The sequence below is a fragment of the Triturus cristatus genome, chromosome 6 (assembly GCF_964204655.1).
Source record: "Triturus cristatus chromosome 6, aTriCri1.1, whole genome shotgun sequence".
Lineage (NCBI taxonomy): Eukaryota > Metazoa > Chordata > Amphibia > Caudata > Salamandridae > Triturus > Triturus cristatus.
The window spans coordinates 1,077,276,300-1,077,300,368 of NC_140589.1; the positions used below are offsets into that span (position 1 = coordinate 1,077,276,300).

General features: G+C 44.5%; 2 protein-coding genes across 2 annotated transcripts in view; one reads left to right on the top strand and one right to left on the bottom strand.

The window, feature by feature from the left end:
• Positions 1-13,901: 13,901 nt before the first annotated feature.
• Positions 13,902-17,324, bottom strand: EXOC8 (exocyst complex component 8). The gene has a single exon (XM_085611946.1). It carries the CDS (start codon positions 17,322-17,324, stop codon positions 15,246-15,248), a length of 2,079 nt encoding a protein of 692 aa, XP_085468072.1. The 3' UTR covers positions 13,902-15,245.
• A 133-nt stretch (positions 17,325-17,457) lies between these two features.
• SPRTN (SprT-like N-terminal domain) overlaps positions 17,458-24,069 on the top strand; it is a 317,435-nt gene continuing 310,823 nt past the window's right edge. Inside the window, exon 1 of the mRNA XM_085611947.1 lies at positions 17,458-18,739. Coding sequence (XP_085468073.1) covers positions 18,456-18,739 — 284 coding nt within the window. The 5' untranslated portion in view covers positions 17,458-18,455. The remainder of the gene's footprint in view (positions 18,740-24,069) is intronic.

Consider the following 24,069-nt stretch of genomic DNA (forward strand, 5'->3'; position numbering starts at 1 on the left):
AGTAAAGTGAAATCTCACTTGTGTGGGTGAGCCAAGGGCCTGCGACTAGGAAGGGCTAAACACATAGGAATTAAAGGTATAGCCCAGCAAAATCTATGAGCTATTTTTTTTTATCTGTTTTTAGGCGATTCTGCATTAGACACCCACATAAGTGAGGTATCATTTTACTCAGGAGACCAAGGGGAACACTGGGTGGTAGGACATTTGTGCTTGGATGGTGATCCCACACAGAAATGTGTGGAAATTTGATTTTTTCAGCTAAACTGGAGGTTTGCAGTGGTTTCTGGGTAGGAATATATGTCAGGCCGGTAATCCCAAAACTTGCCCACACAGAAATTTGAGAAACATGTGATTTGTGATTTGCAGGAGATTCTCGATAGTTTTAACAAAAAGGAATAATTAAAAGGTTAAAAACCTGAACCAATGACTCACAGCTTGTGAGCTGTAAAGCCACGGCAAGGTGCCAACCTCTTTACAGGCCATTTGCACACCTTTCATACATGACACACACAAGACCATTCACACCGCCAGCCATGGGCTCAGCACATTATAACATTCACATCAATAGATAGCACCATTCAAGGGCCCATCACGTTCATAAGCCAACATGAATGACACAGCAATCACACTGACTGGCGATTGATGTAATGTATGCAGTGGCGTTTGGCTAGCAGTGTGTGTAATGTCCAGCAGCAAGTCACTACTCACACACCGCCAGCCAAACATCAGCCCACGCACACTGATAAACAAATGCCAGTACACCCACACTGCCTGCCAAGCACCAGCTCACGCACACCGTTAGCCAAGTGCCAGTACAACCACACCGTTAGCCAAGCGCCAGTCCAGCCACACCGGCAGTCCACCCACACCGCCAGCCAAGTGCCAGTGAACGTACACCGCCAGCCAAGCGCCAGTCCTCCCACACCGCCAGGCAAGCACCAGTCCAACCACACCGTCAGCCAAGCACCAGTCCACCCACACCAGCAACCAAGCGCCAGTGAACGTACACCTCCAGCCAATCACAGGCACCGTAACACAACTGACCAGTCTGCTGATCCTGAGCTCCTGCGGACTCTGAAGTTTCCAGCAACACAGGAGGTGGGTTCCAACGTTCCTTGAGGTCGAGCTGCCCTCTCATCAAGTTTGAGGCCAGTATCCCTTGTGGGGACCGCATAACCCGAAGCCCTGTGCACTGCCTGCTTTTCCAAGTGCATATGCTTGTTTGCATTCCCCCAACTAAGTGCATTGGGCTATCGACAGCCCCAACCTCTGCACACAGTTCGTACAAAAGACTTCAGCCTCCTCGCACTCTGTGCCCTGTAAGCTGTTACTTTGTGAAACTGCTAGAAGGCTCCCTCACAACTCCTGTGCCTCCGGCCTGTGGGTCCATTTGAGGAACAACTCTGCTTTTCTTTGTCTCCCCTGGTTGCTCCAGGCCTGCCCCGACCCTCCTTGCTGTGGTGACTCTCCTGGTCCTTGCCGGGCCAGACTGTTCCCTTACTCGACCTTCTTCATGGATTGCCGTTGCCAAAGCTTGTAGGTGCTCCCGCCGGACATCGACCCCTCAGCACTCGACATCCTTCGTGGGACAGCTCGCATCCGCCTCCTGGTCGTCCTCGACGTCTCCTGGTCCCTGCAGCTGTAGAGTCAAGGTCTCCGTCATCACACCTGAAGCACCCAACATCGATGGGCATTCGTCTACCAAGCCCCTGGTCACCCCCGAGTGACCCAGACTCTGTCCACTCTGCTTTCAGGTACTCTTCAACAAGAATCCATCCTTGGATTCCATCGGACACTTTTCTTCCTTCCCGCAGTGACATTTCCTTGAAGTCCTCCATTGAGATTGACAGTGGCCCCCAACACCACTTCAGCCCTATGCAACCGGCTCCCCTGGGATAGGTGACTCTGTTACTATGGTATCCACGGGAGGGGTGGTTCTCGAGCCTCCTGGGATCCAAAGGGTCCTGTGCTCTCCATGCCACTGGAATCAAGCTATCCTGGCTGAAGAGGGGTGAAACCCCGAAACTGGTCCTAGGATGCTTGTTTCCAGTCTAGGGAGGACCTGGCTTGGCAGTTTGGGCTGGACTGTTCCCATGAGGCACAGGGTCAAGACTGATTTGCATATGGCGGAGTTCAAACTGGAATGGTATGGTGAGCAAAAAAACGATGGATTTAGGCCCAGATCTCTGTACTGGGGTGAATGTATGACATTGCTCTGCATTCTGTCCATCAACTGTTGTTTTTGCACTTTAATTAGTGTACAGCATATACCAGGCCAACTTCTCACACTTGTAATACAAATGTGCTATGGTCCTGGATATCGCCCAGTAGTATACCAGTCCACAGCATTAAACCACCTGTCAACTACTGAACAGCCATGGAACAACTGAAGAGATCTGCCACATACCGCTGGCCAAAGGACTTTAATTTAGTCCAGCACTCAAGGTCCCGAAAAGTTATGCACTACAACCGCTTCTTGACACCTTACAATGACAATCAGATATGCGATGATGTTAACAAAGTCTATCCCAACAGATCTCTCCACCTCTTCTCTCTGCAACATAGGCCTCCTCAAGACCATAAACAAAGCAACTCAGAGTGGATAACCCAGTGAAGTAATCAGCTAAGTGGACTATGATCATAGGAAACTCCATAAACGACTCACAGAGCTGCTAAAAGCAGTCTACTGAAAACCATAAACTGTGCACCTCTCTCTCACACTTCTTTATTCGCCTGACTGTGTCCTATAACACAATAACTGCACTTCAGTGCTCATCACACACAACATGGAAACCCTTTCCACATAATATCAAAACAAAGACAACTCCCTTCCAACCAAAAACACTACATGGTTAGCGTGCTAACTATGCAGGCAAGTGCAGCGTGCTACCTATGCAGGCAAGCGCTTCAGCGCCCCACATAAAGGTAATAAGGGCTGTAAAAAATGTTGTAAGACAATAAGTAAAACCATTACAAGACGGCCACTGCCTATTTCTGAATGGTTTCAAAACAATAAAAAAATGGCAGCCCACCACTGTTAAAGTGGTGGTGAGCAGTGCTGAATGCAAGTGGATCCAGGGAAGAATAGAAAAGTTAAAGAAAGAAGAGAGGGCATGAAGGGTGGGGAATGCATCAACATGAAGGAGGGAGAGATACACTGCAATGAATTCAGAAGCGGAAGGATACAACTTCCAAAACATGGTGAGGTAGCAATGTTCCTCTAGGCAGGATAAAAACAAGAACAGGGAAGTGAGCCATCCAATGAGAAACAGGTAGCAAAGACAGACAACATGCAATTGAATCATGAACAAGTGCTGGCCTAAATCCCACTATATGTATTGTATAGGAGACTTCAGGTCAATGACAATTAACAGCTAAACCGGTCTACTGGCGAAACGTAAAAATAATATAAATGGAAATTATGTATATTGTGCTTGCTTCATGTAGCACTATCTAAAAATGTGGTCAGGAAAAGGTTTGTGGCAAAAATGCTGCTTCATTTCTGAAATATCGTAAAGTCAAAGCGTAAGCCACTGGAAAACCTCTTAATACATTTTCTTTTTTTCCTGTGAATGAACCGCAGTTTGACTGGAACCTAAGAAAGGCAGCCACAAACACATCTCTGCAGCAAGTGCCTAACTCGTTGAACTAGCATACTTTCCTCAAAAGACAGATTTAGAATTGAAAGAGTAAACTGATGGAAAAATGCAGGGGCATTGCCTTAGAAAATGTGGACTTAATGATCATCATGTAAACTAATCTTTTACACAGACTTTTCATGTTAAATATTAGGCTCCAATTGTTTTCCTTAGACTGTTCATGGTGCTGATGTTTAGTTAAAACAATGCAGTAGCAATAGTGCAAAATCAATGGAGACAAAACTCCAAAGAAAAATCCAAATGAGAGTGCAGTATTTGAGAACAAGAAGTTTGCCAAAAGTAAAGAAAATATGCTTAAGGAAAAAAAACAGTAATGCAAAAGAAATAGCCAAAGATTTTACATGGGAGGATTTGGAGAAATATGAAACTGCGAGGGATGTCCTGGGAACTAGTCCAAAGAAGTCTTGGGTATTGTATTGTGCATTTTCCTAATTTTGCAGCTACTAAGTCTTCTTTGTAAACATTTTCAGAAACCATAAAATTAGCATTGCAGTCAGTTTTTTCAGATGGCTCAAAAGATAAATGAATAAGGGAAGCGGAACAGATTTATTTATGGAGGCCTCTAGTGAACAATTTTAATTAGCAGCTACAGCATTTTGGCGCATTGCAGCACATTATACAGGTAGCCCATCAGAACAGGATGCTTTCAGCTCTCAGGACAAACTGGTAGTCTACAATACAACTTGTGCACCTTGCTTCCGGTGAAGGTGATGAGCCATGGGATCATGAACTGATGCTCCTGTCAGACCTATCTTAATGTGTCTGGTGTTTATTGTTGAATTTTATATGTAAATCCCACTATCTGTAGATGTTCACTACATATGATAATGAATAAACTGTGTAACATGTTTGTGCTGATATTTGTATCAACGTATCTGCTATAATGAACATCAACTTTTTTTTAATAAAAAAGAGAAAAAGAAGAAATAATAAAAAATAACAAATATATTTTTGCAAATATGAATATTTTGAGATTGATTTGTGGGAACTGCTCGACTTGAGCCATTAGCTGGCCACCAGACAAATTAAGATAGGTCTGACAGGAACATTAGTTCATGATATTTTCAGGTCCTTTTTAGGTCTCGCTGAGCCAGCGCCCATGCGCTGCACGGGGAGACATTTTGTAGATGAGTTTTTAAAGTGCTGCTGGCTGGCCTAGCGCTTGCGTTCACGCGCGCAGCCGGCCGCCAGCAGTCTTTCAAGGGTCATTAGAACCGTGATGACTTTCACTTTCGCAAAAGTAAAGAAATAGAAAAAACCATCTATTTCTTTACTTTTGCTATAATCGCGGCACCCGCGCTTTACTTTTAATGTTCAAAGTAAAGCGCCGGTGCCGCGATGCTTGTTTCCACTTTTATGTTATTTTCCTGTCTAGCTCAGCACCAACACAATGCCATTGAGTGTGAAGGTGAGAAGCAAAGAGCAATAAAACAATTCAGTGGAAGGGTTGCCCGGCATATAAAGCCCAGCTGCCTACTTATCTCCCCCCCGCTCCCCCCCCAGTAGCCTTACTTTGTACTTTTACCACATAATCAATAGTCCAACAGGAGCAGTGCAAATCTTCCTCGAGTAGCAAGTTGGCAACTTGTGTGTATTGATGAGTTTACTTTGGACACTTTGTCTAGAAGTTATTAAACACAAACATGGGCTTGTCTGATTGAAATTTTCCGAAGTCGCATATTCTGATTGTGCGAGAGTATGCAGTGAAATTATTTTTTTTAAAAAGCTTTGCAGGGAGGTAGAGGGGGTTGCCGTGTAGCTGATCGCAGGACCTTTTCTTTCATATTTATAGTGATATCACTGTTAGTGTGTTTTTGCACCTGTGTGATCTTTCGTTGTTTTTTCTCCCCTAGGAATGGGAGATCACACACGTCACACACCCCATGGGCTGATGACACTAGGCTTGCCCAAGGGAGGTGCCAGTAGCTCAAGCATCCCTGTGCTTTCTCTCTACATCCTGGTACTTGTAGTACTGGACTTGTCTTGGGAAATGAAACTACAAGGACCCGAATGCAATCCAAGCACGTGACATGGGCCACCTCCAGTTCTCTGCACACTTGTCATGATTCCTTACTGGCATTTTAGGACGGTTCTGCACAGTGGCCGTTGTCTCCAGAGGCTCCTGCGGCGTGTTTGCTGTCTCACACTTCAATGTAGGAAACCCTTTGGGGGCAGCAGGGCCATTTATACAAATTTAAACTTTGGCACTATTGATTGGCGTTTGTGCAGCGCCTCTTGTCTCTTAACATGCCTCAGTGAGCTTCAAGTGATGGGGGGAAGTAGGATGGCGCAGGATAGGGGTGGGCCAGTAGGACTGGCATTGTTAAATGTAGGCGATGGTGAACCGTGTTAATTGGAGAGGGGTCTAGTGATGGCTAACCAGCCTGTGTTGAGAACAGTCTTACGGGTATGACCAGCAGGATGGGGAGCGGAAAGGTCTTTAGTGATCGCTAACCAGCTTGTATAGAGAAGAGTCTCACGGTATGATCAGCAGTCTTTGAGAGAGCTCTAGGGATCGCTAAGCAGGGTGCATCAAGCTTGAGACGTGCCTAAAATGCATTCTTGAGTGGGTACCTGGCCACACATGGACCTTCCGACGAGCCTTGTACACCTCGCCGGGCACGTAGCTGGGTGGTGGGGCTGGAACCGCTTGGAAGGAACCAGAAGTGCGCCCACAGAATGTCTCGTTAATACGCACCGCGTCTTTACTTGTCTTCTCGCTTTTTAACTTGAAGCCGTAATGGAACCTACAGGGCAGGTATTTATTCATTTAGAAAAGGTTTTATTTATTTACTTTTCAGCAGCAGTAATATTCGAGCAGAAATGTTTTACACAGCAACAGTGCACTACGAAGATCACAAGAGTGGTGCATTAACCATAGGTGAATAAACAGCTACGTTTGCACACATTGTGCGCCATTGTATGCATATGATTAGTGGCAGAGGCGCAACTAGAGTCAAATTTCAGGGGGTCTAAGAAAACATTTCAGGGGGGGCTGATTCTTCAAGCAAAAGGCACAGTGGAGCTGCAGGGGCTCTAAGCAGGGGTGAAAACCATCAAAGCCTCGTTAACAAGCAAAAGGTCTTTTAAAGACCTGTGAAGTACTCTGGTGCGGCAGCAACAGGTCTTTTAAAGACCTGTGAAGTACTCGGGTGCAGCTGTGTGAGTGCCCGGAAAGCTGTCTCGTCCCGGGCAGCCACACACGACGGCGGGGGGGGGCGGGCTGAAGCCCTTTGAGTCCAATGGGCGTTGCGCACCTCATTAGTGGAGACAAACTCATAACTACATCCTATGTGACAGGCTGACTTAAACACACGTCTACAAGCATTATGATAGGCAGACGCAAACACGTTTACAAGCTTTATGATAGGTAGACGCAAACACACGTCTACAAGCTATGTGATAGCTTGTAGACGTGTGTTTACATCAGCCTATCACATAGCTTGTAGACGTGTGTTTGCGTCTACCTATCATAAAGCTTGTAAGCATGTGTTTGCGTCTGCCTATCATAAAGCTTGTAAACATGTGTTTGCGTCTGCCTATCACATAGCTTGTAGATGTGAGTTTGCGTCTGCCTAACATGTAACTTGCAGACGTGTTTACATCAGCCTGTCACATAGCTTGTAGACGTGTGTTTACATCAGCCTATGTGACAGGCTGATGTAAACACGTCTGCAAGTTACATGTTAGGCAGACGCAAACTCACATCTACAAGCTATGTGATAGGCAGACGCAAACACATGTTTACAAGCTTTATGATAGGCAGACGCAAACACATGCTTACAAGCTTTATGATAGGTAGACGCAAACACACGTCTACAAGCTATGTGATAGGCAGACGCAAACACATGTTTACAAGCTTTATGATAGGCAGACGCAAACACATGCTTACAAGCTTTATGATAGGTAGACGCAAACACACGTCTACAAGCTATGTGATAGGCTGATGTAAACACGTCTGCAAGTTACATGTTAGACAGACGCAAACTCACATCTACAAGCTATGTGATAGGCAGACGCAAACACATGTTTACAAGCTTTATGATAGGCAAACGCAAACACATGCTTACAAGCTTTATGAGGGAAACAGCCTTTACCACGAAGCATTTTCTACGCATTACGTTTACAACGGTACACTTACCTCGTAAACGTCTTCACAACGCGTAATGCTTCAACGACCATCTTTACCACGCAAGCAACGTCATCACGGAACAACGTCTTCCTAATCCGAAAAAATGCATCAGTCCGTTTTCAGTGTCGGCGGAGACCTGCGAAAAAGGCAAAAAAAAGAAGAAAGGGGGCTTGGGGGGGTTTCCCCCCCCCCAAAAAGAAAAAGCGAGGTAAAGGTAAAATCGAGGTAAAGGCAAAGCGTAGAAAAAACATTCCGTTGTAACGCATGCGTGGTAAAGGCATGCGTTGCAACGGAATGCGTAGTAACGACATATATTCGCTTTATGATAGGCAGACGCAAACACACGTCTACAAGCTGTGTGATAGGCAGACGCAAACACGTCTACAAGCTATGTGATAGGCAGACGCAAACACATGTTTACAAGCTTTATGATAGGCAGACGCAAACACACATAAACGAGATTTTACTTTCTGCGTGTTCATTGTTGTGGCCACACCACTACTTCATGTTATGCCCCATTTGGCTTGCCCGGTCGCCCCTCTCTTGCTCTACCACAAGCTATCCCACTCTTTCTTCTGCTTCTACGAACTTCTCTCGTGCTAGGCTGCCCCCTAAAATCCCTATGCTTCTCTGCTCTCCCGCCTCTACCAGGTCATGCCCTTTGCCCCCTCCAGGCTCCACTTTTCTGCACCAGTTATTGCCCTGAAGTCCTCCTTACCCTTCTTTCCCCACGCTATTCCCCTTCTGCGCCTTTCATCTTCCCCCATGTCTCCTTCTGTATTCTAAGATCTAATTTCCTTCTTTCTTCCCTGTCTCCCTCCTGCCACGTTTTTCTTCCCCCACTCCTATTCCCTCAACCTCATGTAACTCACCTGTGAGCGTTCTCCCCTCTCGCCCCTCATGCTGTGCTCCCTCTCTCACTGCCCCCCTCCCCTCTCTGCTAGTCTCAAAGTAACTTCCTCATTACTTTCTTCTCTCTTCATCTTCTCTCTTCACTCATGCTGTCCCCTTCTACCACCCCGGTTCTGCGGAAGTCTTCCCAGTCTCCCCCCTCCTTGAGAGGCGAGATCAGCCTCTATTGTCTCCCCCCCCCCCCAGCCCACACAGGGGATTGTGCAATGTGCACTTCTGGATTCGGTGAGTGGAATATTTTGCTTTTTTTTTTTACTGTCGTTGAGAAATAATTTTTTTAACCTTATTCTGTTTGTCATATAGAGGATGTACTTTAAGATCACAGCGGAATGGGTTAAGGTCGTTTTCTAAGTAACTGCTCTGTGAGATCCCCTGTAAAGCCCTATGCACCGTGGAGTTTGAGGCACAATGTTGGACAGTGACATCACAAAGTATTGTGTATTTGTTAGTTTGACGTCACATTAATGTTGGCATATTAATATACAGGTTTGCCTTTGCCACTATGGTGGATGTGTGCTATCAGCACGTTTTGTGAGGGGGCTGTTAGTGCAGGAAACTGTCAGGGTTCTGTACAGTATGAGGTTACAGGCTTTGTGTAGCGATGTGCCTTGCACAAGCGTCCCAGGTGCAGTATGATGTTACAGGCTTTTTGTAGTGATGTGCCTTGCATCAGTATCCCAGGTTTAATTTTCTGATGTTACAATAACGTTTAGATACATTTTATTTATTTATAAGTTTTAAAAAGCTCTGTTTGTTGTCTTTCATAACTCTACAACATAGCTTAAACCCATTGGCAAAGTCAATAGCTCTCGCAAAACACTTATAAGGCCCCAAAGGCAAGACCTATTGGCTATGCCAATGCTTGTTTCCCCTTGGCTCCTGGATCTCAAAGCATGTTGAGGGGGGAGTGACCTTTTTTGGATAGTTCAGATGAGCCAAGGGATTCCTTCATGATTGATCTGAAGTCAGTCTCAATTATTTCTTATATTTCATGTGAAACTTTACACAGCTACTTGACAGACCATCAAATATATACCAGCAATAAAAGGTATTATTTCTTAAATTGCAACAAGTGAGGGATTATGGTAATTCAATATTTTAAAAGCAATAATATTGTAAGGGTCACAATCCCAACACCTGGAAGCACCATGGACCATGAAATTGGTGTTAAAGAAGACAAAGTTGAATTCTAGGTTATGCAGCATCATTTATAAATGAATGATTTCTTCTAGCTTACCAGCTGTAAGCCCCACTTTTGTTCATTATTCATTTCAGTGTATGGCCAGTGTGTTCAAATAAGACACCTTGGAGAGGAAGATTAAGAACAAAGTATTTCAATGACATTTATTTTGCTCCGCTCCAGGAATGTGCTTGGAATTCAAACTTTAAGCCTTTCATCATAAATGTGCAAGGTAATTACCTACAGTAACACTCTTTCTGGTGGGTACTCTAACTGCAGAATCTTCATGTTTGGACTCAGGTGCCAGACTGAATCTGCAGAAATTTTAAGCATTGCTCCAGTACATCAGAAGATGGCATCTTGCCACTCTGCCCCAGAAATTACATAGCAGAGGCATATATAAAGGCCACTCCTGTGTGCCGACATCAGTTTTGTTGCCTTTTCCCTTTCCATGCCCTTTGATGCAGAGCATAAAACAAAAGTTGGCAACAGCGTTCTGATCTCTAAACTGGGACCTTTTTAGATATTGCAGATGCCACTCGACAGAACGGAGAGGTGGGAGGGCTGGAAAGCTTCTGCAGTTAAAGTGTCCACCAGTAAGAGAATTACTGAAGGTAAGTAATGTGCTCTTCTGATGGATACTTCCAACCACAGATTCCACACCTTAGAATTGATACTAAAGTAGTACCTAACAAAGGTAGATGGTGTGTGGAATGGAGAACAGAGTGGGGGAATTGTCCTTCCTGTTGGACCTTGTTGTCAATGCAGTAGTCCTTCATGAACATATGCACTGATGCCCATGTCGCAGCCTAACAGATGTCTAGGACAGACACCACTTGTGCCACAACTGCTATAGCGGCCTTGGCAGAATGGTGCCGAGATCTCATGGGGCTGTTTCCTGGCCACTCATTGACTCATTGGCAGATCTTGCTACAAAGGACTATCCACCTTGACAGGGTCCTCTTCTGCACAGCCTTCTGTTTCTTCAATCGAGAAAGCTACAAAAAGAGTTTGTCTCCCACTTGAGGAGCCTTCGTATGACCAGGATAAAAAGCCAAAGCCCTCTTGGGATCAACACAATGAAGCCTCTTCTCCTCTTTTGTAGGATATAGGGGGAGCAGAAAAAGGTTGGTAGAGTGACTGATTGCCCAATGGGGAGTCACAATCTTTGGGAAGAAGGCTGTCCAGAGTCCTCAGCATACATCTATCTGGAAAGAAGGTGGTGTAAGCCAGTTGCACCGAGCACATTTGAAGTTTACATGTCTGACGAGCTGATGTAATCACGAGGAAGACAATTTTCAAAGTGAAGAAATGTAGTGAGCAATTATACATAGACTCAAGGGGCGTACATATAAGAAATGTCAAGACCAAGTTAAAATACCACTTAGCATCGCAAACAGTTTGAGAGGGTACATGTGTCAAATCTTTAGTGACATGCATCACAACTGGTGACTTAAAGAGAACAGATGGTCCGGCAAACACAGAATGGCCGAACGACTTACATATAACCTTTCACAGTGCCCAATGCAAAGTCTTCCTGGGTTACGGAACACACATTAGACGGTTTTGCAGGTAAATTGCTAGTGTTTTAGGTTATCACAACAGGCAACAAATTTGTTCCCGCACGCAGCTTAAATGGATTTCGTGCAATGACAACTGTCAGCAAGGATGACATCTGCCACTTTGGTTGGCGACTCAAAGGCTATCTACTATCGCCGTTCACTCTCAACACATGGTGGTGTAAGTTGAAGAAGCTTGTATGGAAACCTCCAGCACCCGTGGCTGAGGCAAGAGGTCCACACTTAGCAGTAGTGCGAACAAAGGTGTTCCAGATACCACACTCTTCTGGACCAATCTACAGCAATTAGAATGACCTGGGCTTGTTCATTCTTGATCTTTTTCTGAACTTGGGCAGAAGAAGTGGCTGGAAGGCAGTCATTCCATTTCAGCCAGAACGAGTATCCTAACAAGAGCTCCGCAGAAATGCCAACATGTAAAATTGATGACAGTGTTCATTCTCAGTGGTGATGAACCGGCTTTGAAGGGCTTTCATCACTTGTGAAATATGTTCTGTGCTAGCCTGTGATGTAGGCTCTGCTAAAAAAAAGTCTCCAGATCTAGTCTGGCACCTTGGGGATATTTATAAGGTGAGGAATCTATAGTTAGTAGTATCCATCAGAACTAAATCTTGTATCTTTTTTCCCACTCTGCTTCTTGCAGACTGGCTAGATAAACGGATACATACTTCCTTTGGAAACAGCAAGTATCAACCCACAACCAATCTGTGAACGAGGATTTAGCAGTACAAATAGACTAAGAAATAGGCTGCTTACTTTCTGAACTCATGATAGTGTTGGAGCTATGTACCTGCTTAAAATATTCATGTTAATAAGGCTACAAGTAGACGGGCTGCAGCTTAAACTTTTATTCAAAGCCAGCAGTCCGTCACTGGTTAATATTAAACTCAATACAAAATAAATATGGGCCATAAACTTCCAGGTCCAAGAAGCTATACAGGGACTGTATCAGAAGCCACCAACTAGTTGAGCATGTTTTTTCACTAGATAAACTGAGATGGTTTTCGATGTCTGAATAAATATTTGAACAGTCTTGTTTAAGAAGTTTTGAGCCATGTGTTGTGTGACCTTATTCTTTCAGTTTGGATTTTTTTTGGCAACTAAAATCTTACCCAACATGAGGAATAGCACAGTTTTATAAAGCCATCTTCATATGATGGAGCCATGACAGTGCAAGCATACAGAACCAAACATCAGAGGTGCGTTACATTTTCTTGAAAGACCATTATGTTGTACCACACACAACTACATCAACAGTGATTTGTCACACGATACTCCAAGTCTTAATAACCATGCACAAAACAACTTATTTCCAAGAGAAAGCATAAAAAGGTATAAGGAAATTATTTTAATCTGATTAATCCCAAAATAATGCCCCTTCTCTTGTTTTTACTTTCCACTTATGCAGAGGGTTGCTATATCAATGCATGCTGGAATAATTAATTTGATAACAAGCAAGAAATAAGGAGAATATGTCTGCACCCGAGATTCATATATATACCTTTTTGCACATATCAATTATTACACAGTACGTCACCACTGTTGCGTTTTAACTATGTTGGAGATGAATCACCTTGCAAGCCTTTTTGTTTGATATGTATTTCCAGATACCTGTGGCTATATGTCTCAACAATGATCAACTTAATGTACCGTTTTTTCTACAGGTAGCACCAGACCTTAACAGGTATTTTAGAAATATATCTTTGTTCACATGACCCACTGTGACTAGGAGACTATTATATTATAGATAGTCCCCTCTTACCATTGTAGATAGTTTGATAGGTCCTGACGAATCGCGAGCGCACGAGCTCAGTGCGAGAAACATGTTGACCACCAATCCCATGCACTACAACTAGAGACATTACACTCTACCTAGTGCTACATACACCTTTTTTAATCAGGGAAGGAGACCTTTAGAATAAATTGATTTTCCATACTGGTACTTTCGACCCTGTTTTAACTCACTTTTTGTATCTACAATAATCAGGCCCACACACCCGCACTTCACCTGACGGCTGTTGGATTAAAAGAACTCCGATAAAGAGCCCCTTTTAGGGAGCCCGTTAGGCATTGCACCGCCGGCCCGACGAGGAGCAGCCCAGATGATGAAGCATGACACCTTAAAGGGTGTGTGAGGGCATTAAAATCCAACAAAAGGATTACCCACTTTACATATAATGTACATGTAGTCCTTTTAGGCTCTCTCACCGATTCACCTCCACTCCTCTCTTCTCTCTGAGGAACTACTGGTAGCCTTCTTTTCAAGAGTCACAGTACGTTTTAGTTCATACATGTTGGTTCGGCAATATATGTCTGAATAAGCAATACAGAGCCTTTCAGAAAATCCAGATTAGAAGGCAGCCAATTTAGTTTATTAATTAAATGCACAGAGTCACCTTTGAATTAAAGTAATAGGAAAGAATGATCACTTAAAAGTAACGTAATTTATGAAATTTTTAATCAGAAAAATTTTAACTAAATATTTTTAGATGCCATATTTGTACAAGGAAAGTACAATAAACATTGTACAAGAGAAATAAAACATTCTCGCCAACGATAAATGTTTTGATACTTTTAAGCTTATGCATACTCAACACTGCAACTTACCATAGGATGATAATGTTTTTCCAAAGAGTTTAACTGAAACACTATGGAGTGATCTTTGATATTACGTTGTATCAAATTACTTATTGGGGTTGAGCAGTGATCTAATACTGCAAATGCTCCGAGTAAGGGAGAGACTAATTTGATTGTTCTAGACGTCTAATGTGAGGACGACCCAGGTGCTATGAAGTACATAGAAGGTAATGACAGAATAACAGGAAAAAACAGCGAGTCTAAGGAGTATCTTTCTATTTTGAGAGCAAAGTGAACAAATTCCTGAGATCTATGAAAAGCAATGATAAAATAAAAATGCTGTGCACATTCGATGTTGGGACAGGGCGTACAGCGGCCAGCTTAAAAGTGCCTCAGGAACATTTCTTAATGAAACAAACAACTTTTCAAAGGACTTAAAGCAGTGCAAATATGTGTACAGGGCTTAAATATTGTCGTTATATTTCAGCACAACATGAATTTAGTTGCTAACAGTCAATAGCACAATTATAAGAACTGTTAAGCCTATGTAATGCATAGCAAAAAACGGAAGGCTGCCTATCTGAAACAGGATTCTGAACAGATCCCATTTGGCAAGTGATCCGTATTGGCAACAAAGAGAACAGCAAATAAAACATTCTTTTAGAACACATTTAAAGAGAAATATGGGCCTACTATCCCATTATTTATTGACCTGTAAACATTCTGCAAAAGAGAAATCCTCACCATAAAGCCAGAGAAAAACAGAAAATGGCTTTAAAAGAACAGCATTATTGTTGCTTTAGTATTGAAGATCTTGTACATAGCTCCACCAGTGATCAGAACGCTAACCCCAGAAAAGACTACTTGCCTCTCTGACTGAAGTAGCAAAGGGACACACACTAGTAACTTGGGAGATGCTTAGGTGGCAACTGGTGGCATACAGCACCTTGTCAATTTTACACTAATAAGAACTGCAGAGCTTGCCTTATGCTGCCTCGCTTCATGAAGGTTCTATGGCATTGCAAGGGCTAATCCACTACGAAGCAATGCACTGTGAATGTTGCATTTTATTTGATCCTTTGCTCCATTGCCCTGTACTTTTTTCACCAAAATAGTTTGTCTCTCTGTAAAACCACGTTTGCATTGATCCATCACTTAAAACTAAAAAATGACAATATGGTGATCTTAACATTGTTCCCAAGGTACATTCAAACCACAGACGTTGTACTTTCCGGATTCACCCTTATCAACCTAGAAGCATTGCGCAGTTCATGCAGTTGCTTAGCAGGCTTGCCAACACCTTCCTCAAATCTTTTTTCCACCACTACAAGTACAGTTTCATACAAGAATAAAGCATTCTGACGTATAAAGTTTTTCTTTTCCGACTCCTGTTCACAACGCAAACTGTAATCAACATGCTGAACAGCAACAAGAATTATCTCCACCAGGCTGTCTAGAAGAACCATATGTAGCTCAGGAAAATACAATTTCAGTGCTTCTTCCAAAAAGGCCATTGTTTGCTTTGTGAAGGCCACCACTGTGTAGCTGAGATTCACCCAACAATCTTCAGCAATGTACTGTTCGAAGTTGGTTATTCCACAACTTCGCATCTCCTCCCTAAGCTTTCCGAGTGCCTCGGGCGTCATCAGATTCATTCTTCTCCACATCTCCTCAGAATTCCTATGCTTCGTGGCTTCGATAATAATATCTTTGTAACTATGGAGAGCTGCTTTAATGTCCTTGACCAAGAGGACGTGAAGGATGAATGTCAAATCCAGGCCGATCTCACTCAGCTGTTTGCAGTGCTCCTTAGCCACCTTCACACACTCAGCTGCGGTGGAGAGGCTCTCTTTGCTGTCAAACACCTGTTTGCTGAAGGCATCGACAAACATCCTCATTGCAGAACGTGACCACACTATGAAGGCTGAGTAACAACCGCTGTTGCCAGCAAAGTCCATCTCAAACTCCTTGGCTGTCTCAAGCAGACCTGTGAAGAAAACATTGCAGAGCTTGTGAATGTAGAGCAAAGTGGCACCCTCAATGCGCAGCTGACGGATGGCCGTATGCACAGCGGTTGCCCGGTTCTTTAGGAAGAGCTCACATGCCTTGGTAGACTGGCCCAGACGAATGAGCTGGGACACAGCACGGCGAGTAGCCTTCGGACCACCACGCAACGAACGGTCTGGTGACAGCTCAAACACTAACACCTCTGTCAACTGGCGCACACGCTCCTCTACTTTGGCTTTTAGCGCCTTCGCCGGCTGAGTGAGGGGTGCGCCCGCCAAGTAGCTATTAAGTTTGTCAAGAAGGTCAACAGCACCCTCGAAGTCCCTCTGGGCGATGCAGACATCCAAGTCCTCGGGCAGCTCCAAGATCCAGTCCAAGTCTAAATCCACTCTTTCTTCCTCTTTCTCGTCATCACCTTCCTCGAAGGGGTTTCCCGATACCTGTTTGCCACTGGCCTCTGGCGACCGAGGTGCTGGTGGGGCCATCGCTGCCATCTCCTCTTCCTTCCTGCGCTTCTCACTGCGGGCTCGACTCTTCTTGGCCTCGTCAAGCATCTCCAGCCACTCCTTCTTTACTTTGGCGTTCTCCGCCTGAAAGATGCGGCTCTCGGGACGAGTTAGAATCTTGAACATGTCCTTGGCAGGTGGGTGATCTTTCACATTCACCACAGCCAGATCGTCCAGGCAGTAGCGAGCGTCAAGGCGGTAGCCTCCACGTTTGCCAGACACAGCCACCAGCAGGCAGTCGCTCAGCAAAAAGACGTGCACTTTCTGCAGATGCGCGGTCTGGTCGGTATCGTACTCCTGCAGGTCACCGTTATACAGCAGCTGACGGCTGGGAGAATCCCGAAGTAGGTGCTCAGCACCCTCCACTTTTTCCAGCAATGTGGTGAGGCTACGCTGGGGCTGTGTCCCAGCGGCGTCCTCAGCCTCACGGAGAGGGAAGGCAGCCGCTCCGCCGGGAAGCAAATCCTCCCGGTCTGGGCGGAGGGCGGCAGGCAATGCCTCTAGGATACCCTTCTGCTCGGTGAGAATGTGACTAAGCTGGTACATCTCACCCTCCAGGTAGGAGATCTCTCGCGCGGTACGGATGAACTGTCGGTAGTTCTGATAGACATTACGCTTCAGGCTCTGTGCCGTCTCGTCGGCCAAGGTCTGCACGCGCTGCCGATGTTCCTGCAAGTCGCGGTCACCGTCCGACTGCTGCGACAGGCGCTGGACATAGGCCCGCGGCTCAAAGCCTCCCGACTCCAGCTGTCGCCTCAATCGCGCGTCCGCCATGGCAACGGGTAAAGAACCCTTGTACAAATTGAATCACCAGGCCCTAGGACAGTGATAGCCGATCCTGCCGGCTCTTTCCTGTTGACTAAAGGCACCAGACAAGGCGTCACCGCCCATTTCCTCTCTGTCAATGGGGTAATGACGTTAACTGTGAATAGCGTACTGGCATTTCTATATGGCGAGTCGTGAGACGTCCCTACTAACGTGGCCTCCATCTTGAACACTTGTTTTCTCACGAAGTGGTCAGCTGAGATTAGTGCTACAGCGATAGCTCAAAGGACCTTGGCTGGTTTGTGTACCCTTAAGTCCTTATGCTACTTGTTAAGTCGATTTATAACTTCGATTATACAAGTTGACTTATCCTGTCATACAACAATATTATATGAATACTGGAAGAGGTGGTATTAGAGTTGCGTATTGACCGTTTTCGCCGTTACCGCCTACCGCTCCAGGCTTACTAGTCAATTAATGCCTATTTTGAATTCACGTCAGATGGAATAGTTTGAAAGTTGTCTGAGTTGTTTGATACATAAGTATGAAGGTTCTGTTTCTATATGCCACAAAAAGACCGAACGGGTTTACTATAAATAATTAATTGAAGATGGTAGTATAGCTCTGCTACATTCCCAGACACCGATTGCAGTGATAACTGCTTTCTAAATGTCAAAGATCTTTAACGTGCACAGACTTCGAGCTTGAATCTCTGTTGTGTTTGGAAATACCTCCGTTACATAATCAGGCAAAATTGTTAATGCTGTATGAACGTTCACCGACTAGAAAGGCTTTACGTCAGTCCTTCTGTATGATCCTCGAGCAAACATTCCTGGTGTTATGAATAAAAGTGGTGTAGTCGCTGTCATCTTTTGTGCGTTGTTGTTTCTAAACCATCTTCCATTCAAATAGCACATTGACAAGTCATGTGAGTTTGCCTGACCCTAACATGGCCGACGTATTGCGTTGCCTGACCCGGCCGACGTATTGCGGAAGTAGTATGTAGTCTAAATACAAACACCAATACTATGCGCGTGCGCAGACCCGCATTATACAATTGTTAAGTTATTTGAATTAGAGGTATTCCGAGTTGTCGCTTGGATGTGGGTTCTCGTTAAAGCTCAGTGAATGCCGTAAAACATGGACCAGGATTTGTTATTGGCACTATACTTGCAGGAGGAGGAGGAGGAGGTGGTGGCGGTTACGGCGGCAGCAGCACGGAGTGCGATAGGTTCGCTTTCTCCGGCACTACACACATCCGGCATTGCTGCTATCCCCGATAAAGTGCTGTCCGTAGTGGACCCATCTTGGGAGCTGTTGGATCCCAGTCCAGACATCCGTGGCCTTTTCTTGCAGTACAACCAGCTCTTCTTTTGGGGGAAACTGGCGGGTGTCGAGGTGAAGTGGAGTCCCCGCATGACACTGTGAGTACCGCATCCCCTTGTAGTCTTGCCTCTGTTAAGTTGTAAAGTACAACTCCAGTATTAAGTATATAAGCTTTATTGGCAACCCTGCCAGTACATGACAGCAAGTACAACTTTACATATCAAGTCTCAAATCCAACTGCCCTTCCCCAGAACACCCACAACCCTGACTTCCACATTACCTAATAAAGATGCAGGATGCATTCCACATGTGGAATGCAGCAACACCACACATCCCCCTCCTGCAGTCAGTAAAGAAAAGAATTAACAACTATATACAAGACAACCGATAACATATACAAAATGCTAGCTACTAAGGCTAGCACATTACACAATCTTTATGCTTGTAAGTGTAACGACCAAAACGCCAGGAGCAGGTAAGTGAAGAGGTCTTTATTGAAGAATAGCCCTGACACCAGTAGGCGTCTGACAGTCAAAGAAGTAATCCTCCAACTGCCCTTCCACCTGCCAACCTCGCCCAAGGTTCCAATGTAGAACAGAGCAACGTCATGGTACCCTGGGCGAGGGCGTGTGGCGAAAGGCAGAGCGAGGCAAGTCGCGATGACAACAAAGCATGAACATAACACATCTCCTCATTTACAGAATATTTTGAAATACGCAAGGAGGGGCGGGGGGAGGGAAGGAAGGGGAGAGAGAGGAAAAAACAAGGCAATGTTATGCAAACTGTAATGACAATATGGGCACAGGATATGCCATAAGTGCTAGAGAAAAGAAAAAACAGTTAATCACATACAAATTCTTGTAACTTTTTTGGTAGAATAATTTCTCTGCCATGCCTACCAATGGTAGGTTCCTTGATAGTGGTTGCACCAACATGGAGCTCATGAGTGGGGGAACCATCTGGTGACATGTCTGAAGTTCCAACTTGAGGAGTGTCATCAGCACTACAAGTGCTGGAATCATGTGGCGTGCTAACAATAGTCTCCCCAGTGGAACTATCGGTAGGGAGGTCATCCTTGGGAATAGCATTAGGGTCACTGAGACTGGTGAAATTCTCCTAAAAGTTAGGGCTACCACTGGTGCCCTCCTCAGGATTGCGCGAGGAAGGAACTTCACTTCTTTCAGGGTAACATCCCTGGTGGATGTCATCATCAAGAATCCAATCATATCTAGAAGAGGTGTGGATATTCTTCCTCTCTCGATCAGAATGCTGCGGAGGCAAGATAACATCTCCCCGGCACAATGATAAAGACAAGTGCCACACCTTTCCATCACTTAAGAGTGCAGAATTGCAAAAGATTTTCTTGACCATAAGGGGTTGTGAGTAACGGCTAAGTCCTTTTTAGGTCTCGCCTGACCCAGCGCATGCGCTGGTCTGGTGAGACTTTTAGTGAGGGCTCAAAAAATGCTACCATGGCCAGCCTAGAGCTACAGTGCATGTTCGCAGGCTCGCGCTTAGGAGCAGGCACGATATGGCAAACCTCATCATGCTCATTAAGCGCCCGCGATCACTTTCACTTTTGCCCGCGATCACTTTCTCGGCTTCCCTTTGATGTTCTCGTTCAAAGAACATCAAACATCAAAGAACATGTTGTTGTATTAATGCTTTGCTGCGCACGTTTGACTTACAATGTGCTTTCTCTTTCCACAAACTCGATGTTTGTGTTCCTTTATTTTGATATGCTTTAAGTATTACTGTCACACACGCAACCCCACCCCCACACACACACACCCACAACCACACACTTAAAACCACATGCACAACTACACAACCACACACACACACAACCACACACACACCCTCACACCCCCACAACCACACCACCACCCCCCCACCCCCCACACACACACCACCACAACCACACATCCACACACGCACCCACACACCCACACACACACAACCACGCCAAGCATTGGCATAGCCAATAGGTCTCGCCTTTGGGACCTTATAAGTGTTTAGCCACGCAACAGTTGATGTGGTTGCACCAAGGATATTGTGCTGCATAACTAAGTACTTAGAAGGTCCCAAAAGCGAGACCTATTGGCTATGCCAATGCTTGTTTAATAAAGCCACTACTTTTGACTCTAACCCACTGGCCTACGTGAATGTTGACATGTTTGCAGGCGTGTTTGGAGTCATAATAATTCTTACTCCTTTGTTGAGCGTGTTCAATTTTGCTGTTGACTGTTTCCATGGACCAGTCAACTTTCTTAGAAGTTGATCACCCAATACTGTCTTTGGCGATTGGAGTTCTGCCTCTCAATAACACAAATGGACTAGAGCCAGTAGACTCACAGGGTGTTGCACGGAAAGCCCACAAGTTGTGAGTAAATTCCTTCCTCCAAGAGAGGTTGTTATGATTGGGTAGTTGCACAATTCCTTTCACAAGGCGATTGAATCTTTCCACTGCACCATTACTAGCTGGGTGGTACAGGGAGGTAGATTTGTGAGAAATGCTATTGTCATTGATAAATTGTTTAAAATTATCAGAAATGAACTGTGGACCGTTGTCGGTTACAATACATTTGGGCAATCCTTCCCTCAAGAATACACTTTTTAAGAATTTGATGATGGCTTTAGCATCAGCACTGTGTACAATTTCCACTTCTGGCCAGTTGGAGAAATGGTCCACCAGGACGATGAGATAAACTTGTTCACCATTTTCCCAAATGGGACCAAAAATGTCAATATCCAATCTAGTCCATGGCATGCATGGACTAGATAGTGGTTGAAGTGGTGGTTTTAAAGTGCGCTGGGATTTGTCTGAGTTTTCACAAGCAAGGCAGTTCCTCACTCTCCTCTTTATTTCTAGGTCCAACCAGTATGAGTTTTTAACTCTGCTTTTAGTTTTTCCGATACCAAGATGCCCCTCATGGCAGATGTCAAGCAGTTTGAATCGGAGAGAAGTGGGGGGGTATAACTTTACCATTTCTGAGGATAAGGCCTCCTTCTGACGATAATTTGTGTCTCAATTCTCAGAAAGTGTGTAAATGGTGGGGTAAGTCTTTTTTTGATTGGCCAGCCCTCTACAACTTACTTTCCATCCTGGCACAAAGTGGTGTCTTTTTCTTGGGCTGATAGCCAATCATGCTGTGAAATACAAGATATTTCGTCCAGAATGTTAGCTACACAGAAGGACTCAATGTCTACAATGGAATCACTGGCAAAAGGCAAGGGTAAACGACTTAAACAGTCTGCTACAACATTCTTGGACCCAGGAACATATTGTACATTGTAATTATAATCTAACATCCTTACTGAAATGCGTGCAAGGTGGGGAGAGGCACGCTGTAGACCTTCAGTGATCAGGACTTTAACCAGGGGTTTATGGTCACTTCTCAGGGTAATGTTAAATCTCCATATGGACTGTCTAAAGTGCTCTAAACCCCATGCGCATGCCAAAGCCTTGCGCTCTATAACAGAGTACCTCTCCTCTGTAGGTGTAATAGAGTGTGAGGCAAAGGCAACAGTCTTTTCATTGCCTAAACTGTCAATCTGGCTCAAAACAGCTCCCAAACCCTTTCCGCTAGCATCAGTAGTAATGATGGAGTGTAGGAAGGGATTAAAACCTTGCAAAGGTGGGGCCTTGCAAATGTCATCTTTTATGTTCCTAAAAGCTTCCTCACACTCATCAGACGACAATAATTTTGACCCCTGCTTAACAAGCTGTCTGAGAGGGAAGGTTTTAGAAGAGAAGTCCTGAACAAATTTTGCATAAAATTCAGATAACCCCAAAAAGGCTTTCACTTCGTCTTTGCTTTTTGGGGAAGGAGCGTCTCTTATGGCTGATAACAATTCTCGTTTTGGTTTGATGCCCTCACCAACAATTTCATGTCCTAAATAGGTGACACTGGTCTCAGCAAATTTACACTTTTGAATGTCAGCGGTGAGACCATAATTTTCCAAAGTCTTTAGAACTCTGTTTAGATTTGCATCATGTTCCTCCCTGCTGACTCCCATGATCATAATGTAATCTTGAAAAATCAACAGGTTGGGCTCTTCTTTAAATAGTAGGTGCATGAGTCTCTGAAACATGGCCGCAGCCAGGGCTAGTCCGAAAGGAACCCATGACAGCAGCAAGGAGTGTGAATTACTCTTCCCATTCTACCTACCCTTTTAGTACCATTATCCACACATTCCTCTTCAACCTGACATGCATCCAATTCCTCCTGTGCACACGTCGCTTCTCCTTGCACCTTGACCATCTCATCATCCGCTTCCTCTTCCCACAACTAATCATTTAAATCAATAGAATCACCCACATCTCCTCCTTCTCCAAAACCTCTACATTTAGCAATGCGACTCTTGTGCCACACCCGATTTATCATTTATTCTTGCAGAATTTCTCAAACATTCAACAACTCTTAAAGGTTCAGAAAATACACTCTCCCCTTTGGGCACTTTCCCCCATTTTTTTGTTTTCACCCAATCTTATATTCTTAACGTCTCCTCCCTAGTAGCATTCTTCTTATCATAGTTCCTTTTGCATACTTGCTGTGCTTTAATGATGTTGCCCTTGACCACTTCAGGTGACCATTCCTCATGTCTTGTACTGTCCTTCCATCCTATGTTATCTTTCGTAAATGGCTCCCTTCCACCCATTAAGACAAAAGGACTGAACCCTGTGAGATGGCGTCAATCGGTAACCCCACAACATCTTTTTGACTTCCTCTTCCCAATTCTTCTTATTCTCACAAGCAATTTGTATAGTACCTTTAATCACTTGATTAAAGCCTTCAACAGCACCCTTTCCAGCCTGATGATAAACCAAAGTTCTAGCATTCTGTACACCATTCCTCTTTAAAAATTCCTCAACCTTTGATGCCACAAAATGTGTTCCATTGTCACTTAGAAGCCTCTTTGGTAAACTCTCTTTCAAAAACACTTAACTTAGAAATTTCACTACAATGTCCGCATCTGCCTTTTCAACAATTTCCAACTCCACCCACTTACTGAAATAGTCCACTAATACAATGATAAACTTAGTTTCACCATATTTTGACCGCACAGGACCCACAAAATCCACAGCCAACATGTCCCAGACCATATCTGGACACTCTATAGGCATTCATTTGGTTCTCAAAGTATGTAAACTTTTGTCTGAGTCAGCACACTGTCCACAATCCCTTACACTTCAAGATCAATTCCCGGCCACCAATAAGAAGCTTTAACTCTTTTCTTGGATCTCACTATTCCAAAATGTCCTTTATGACACAGATCCAAAATTGTATTTCTAAGACCAAGTGGTGCTATAATTTTTCCACCCCTCATCACAAATCCAGACTCCACACTCAACTCATTTTTTACCTCCCCAAAACCTCTCACTTCAGCTAAGTCCGGTTTCTTCTTTTCCCCAACCCTCCAAAAT

Bases quoted from the DNA above. Each gene is read 5' to 3' on its own strand.
- EXOC8 (XM_085611946.1), bottom strand. From the start codon at position 17,324: ATGGCGGACGCGCGATTGAGGCGACAGCTGGAGTCGGGAGGCTTTGAG.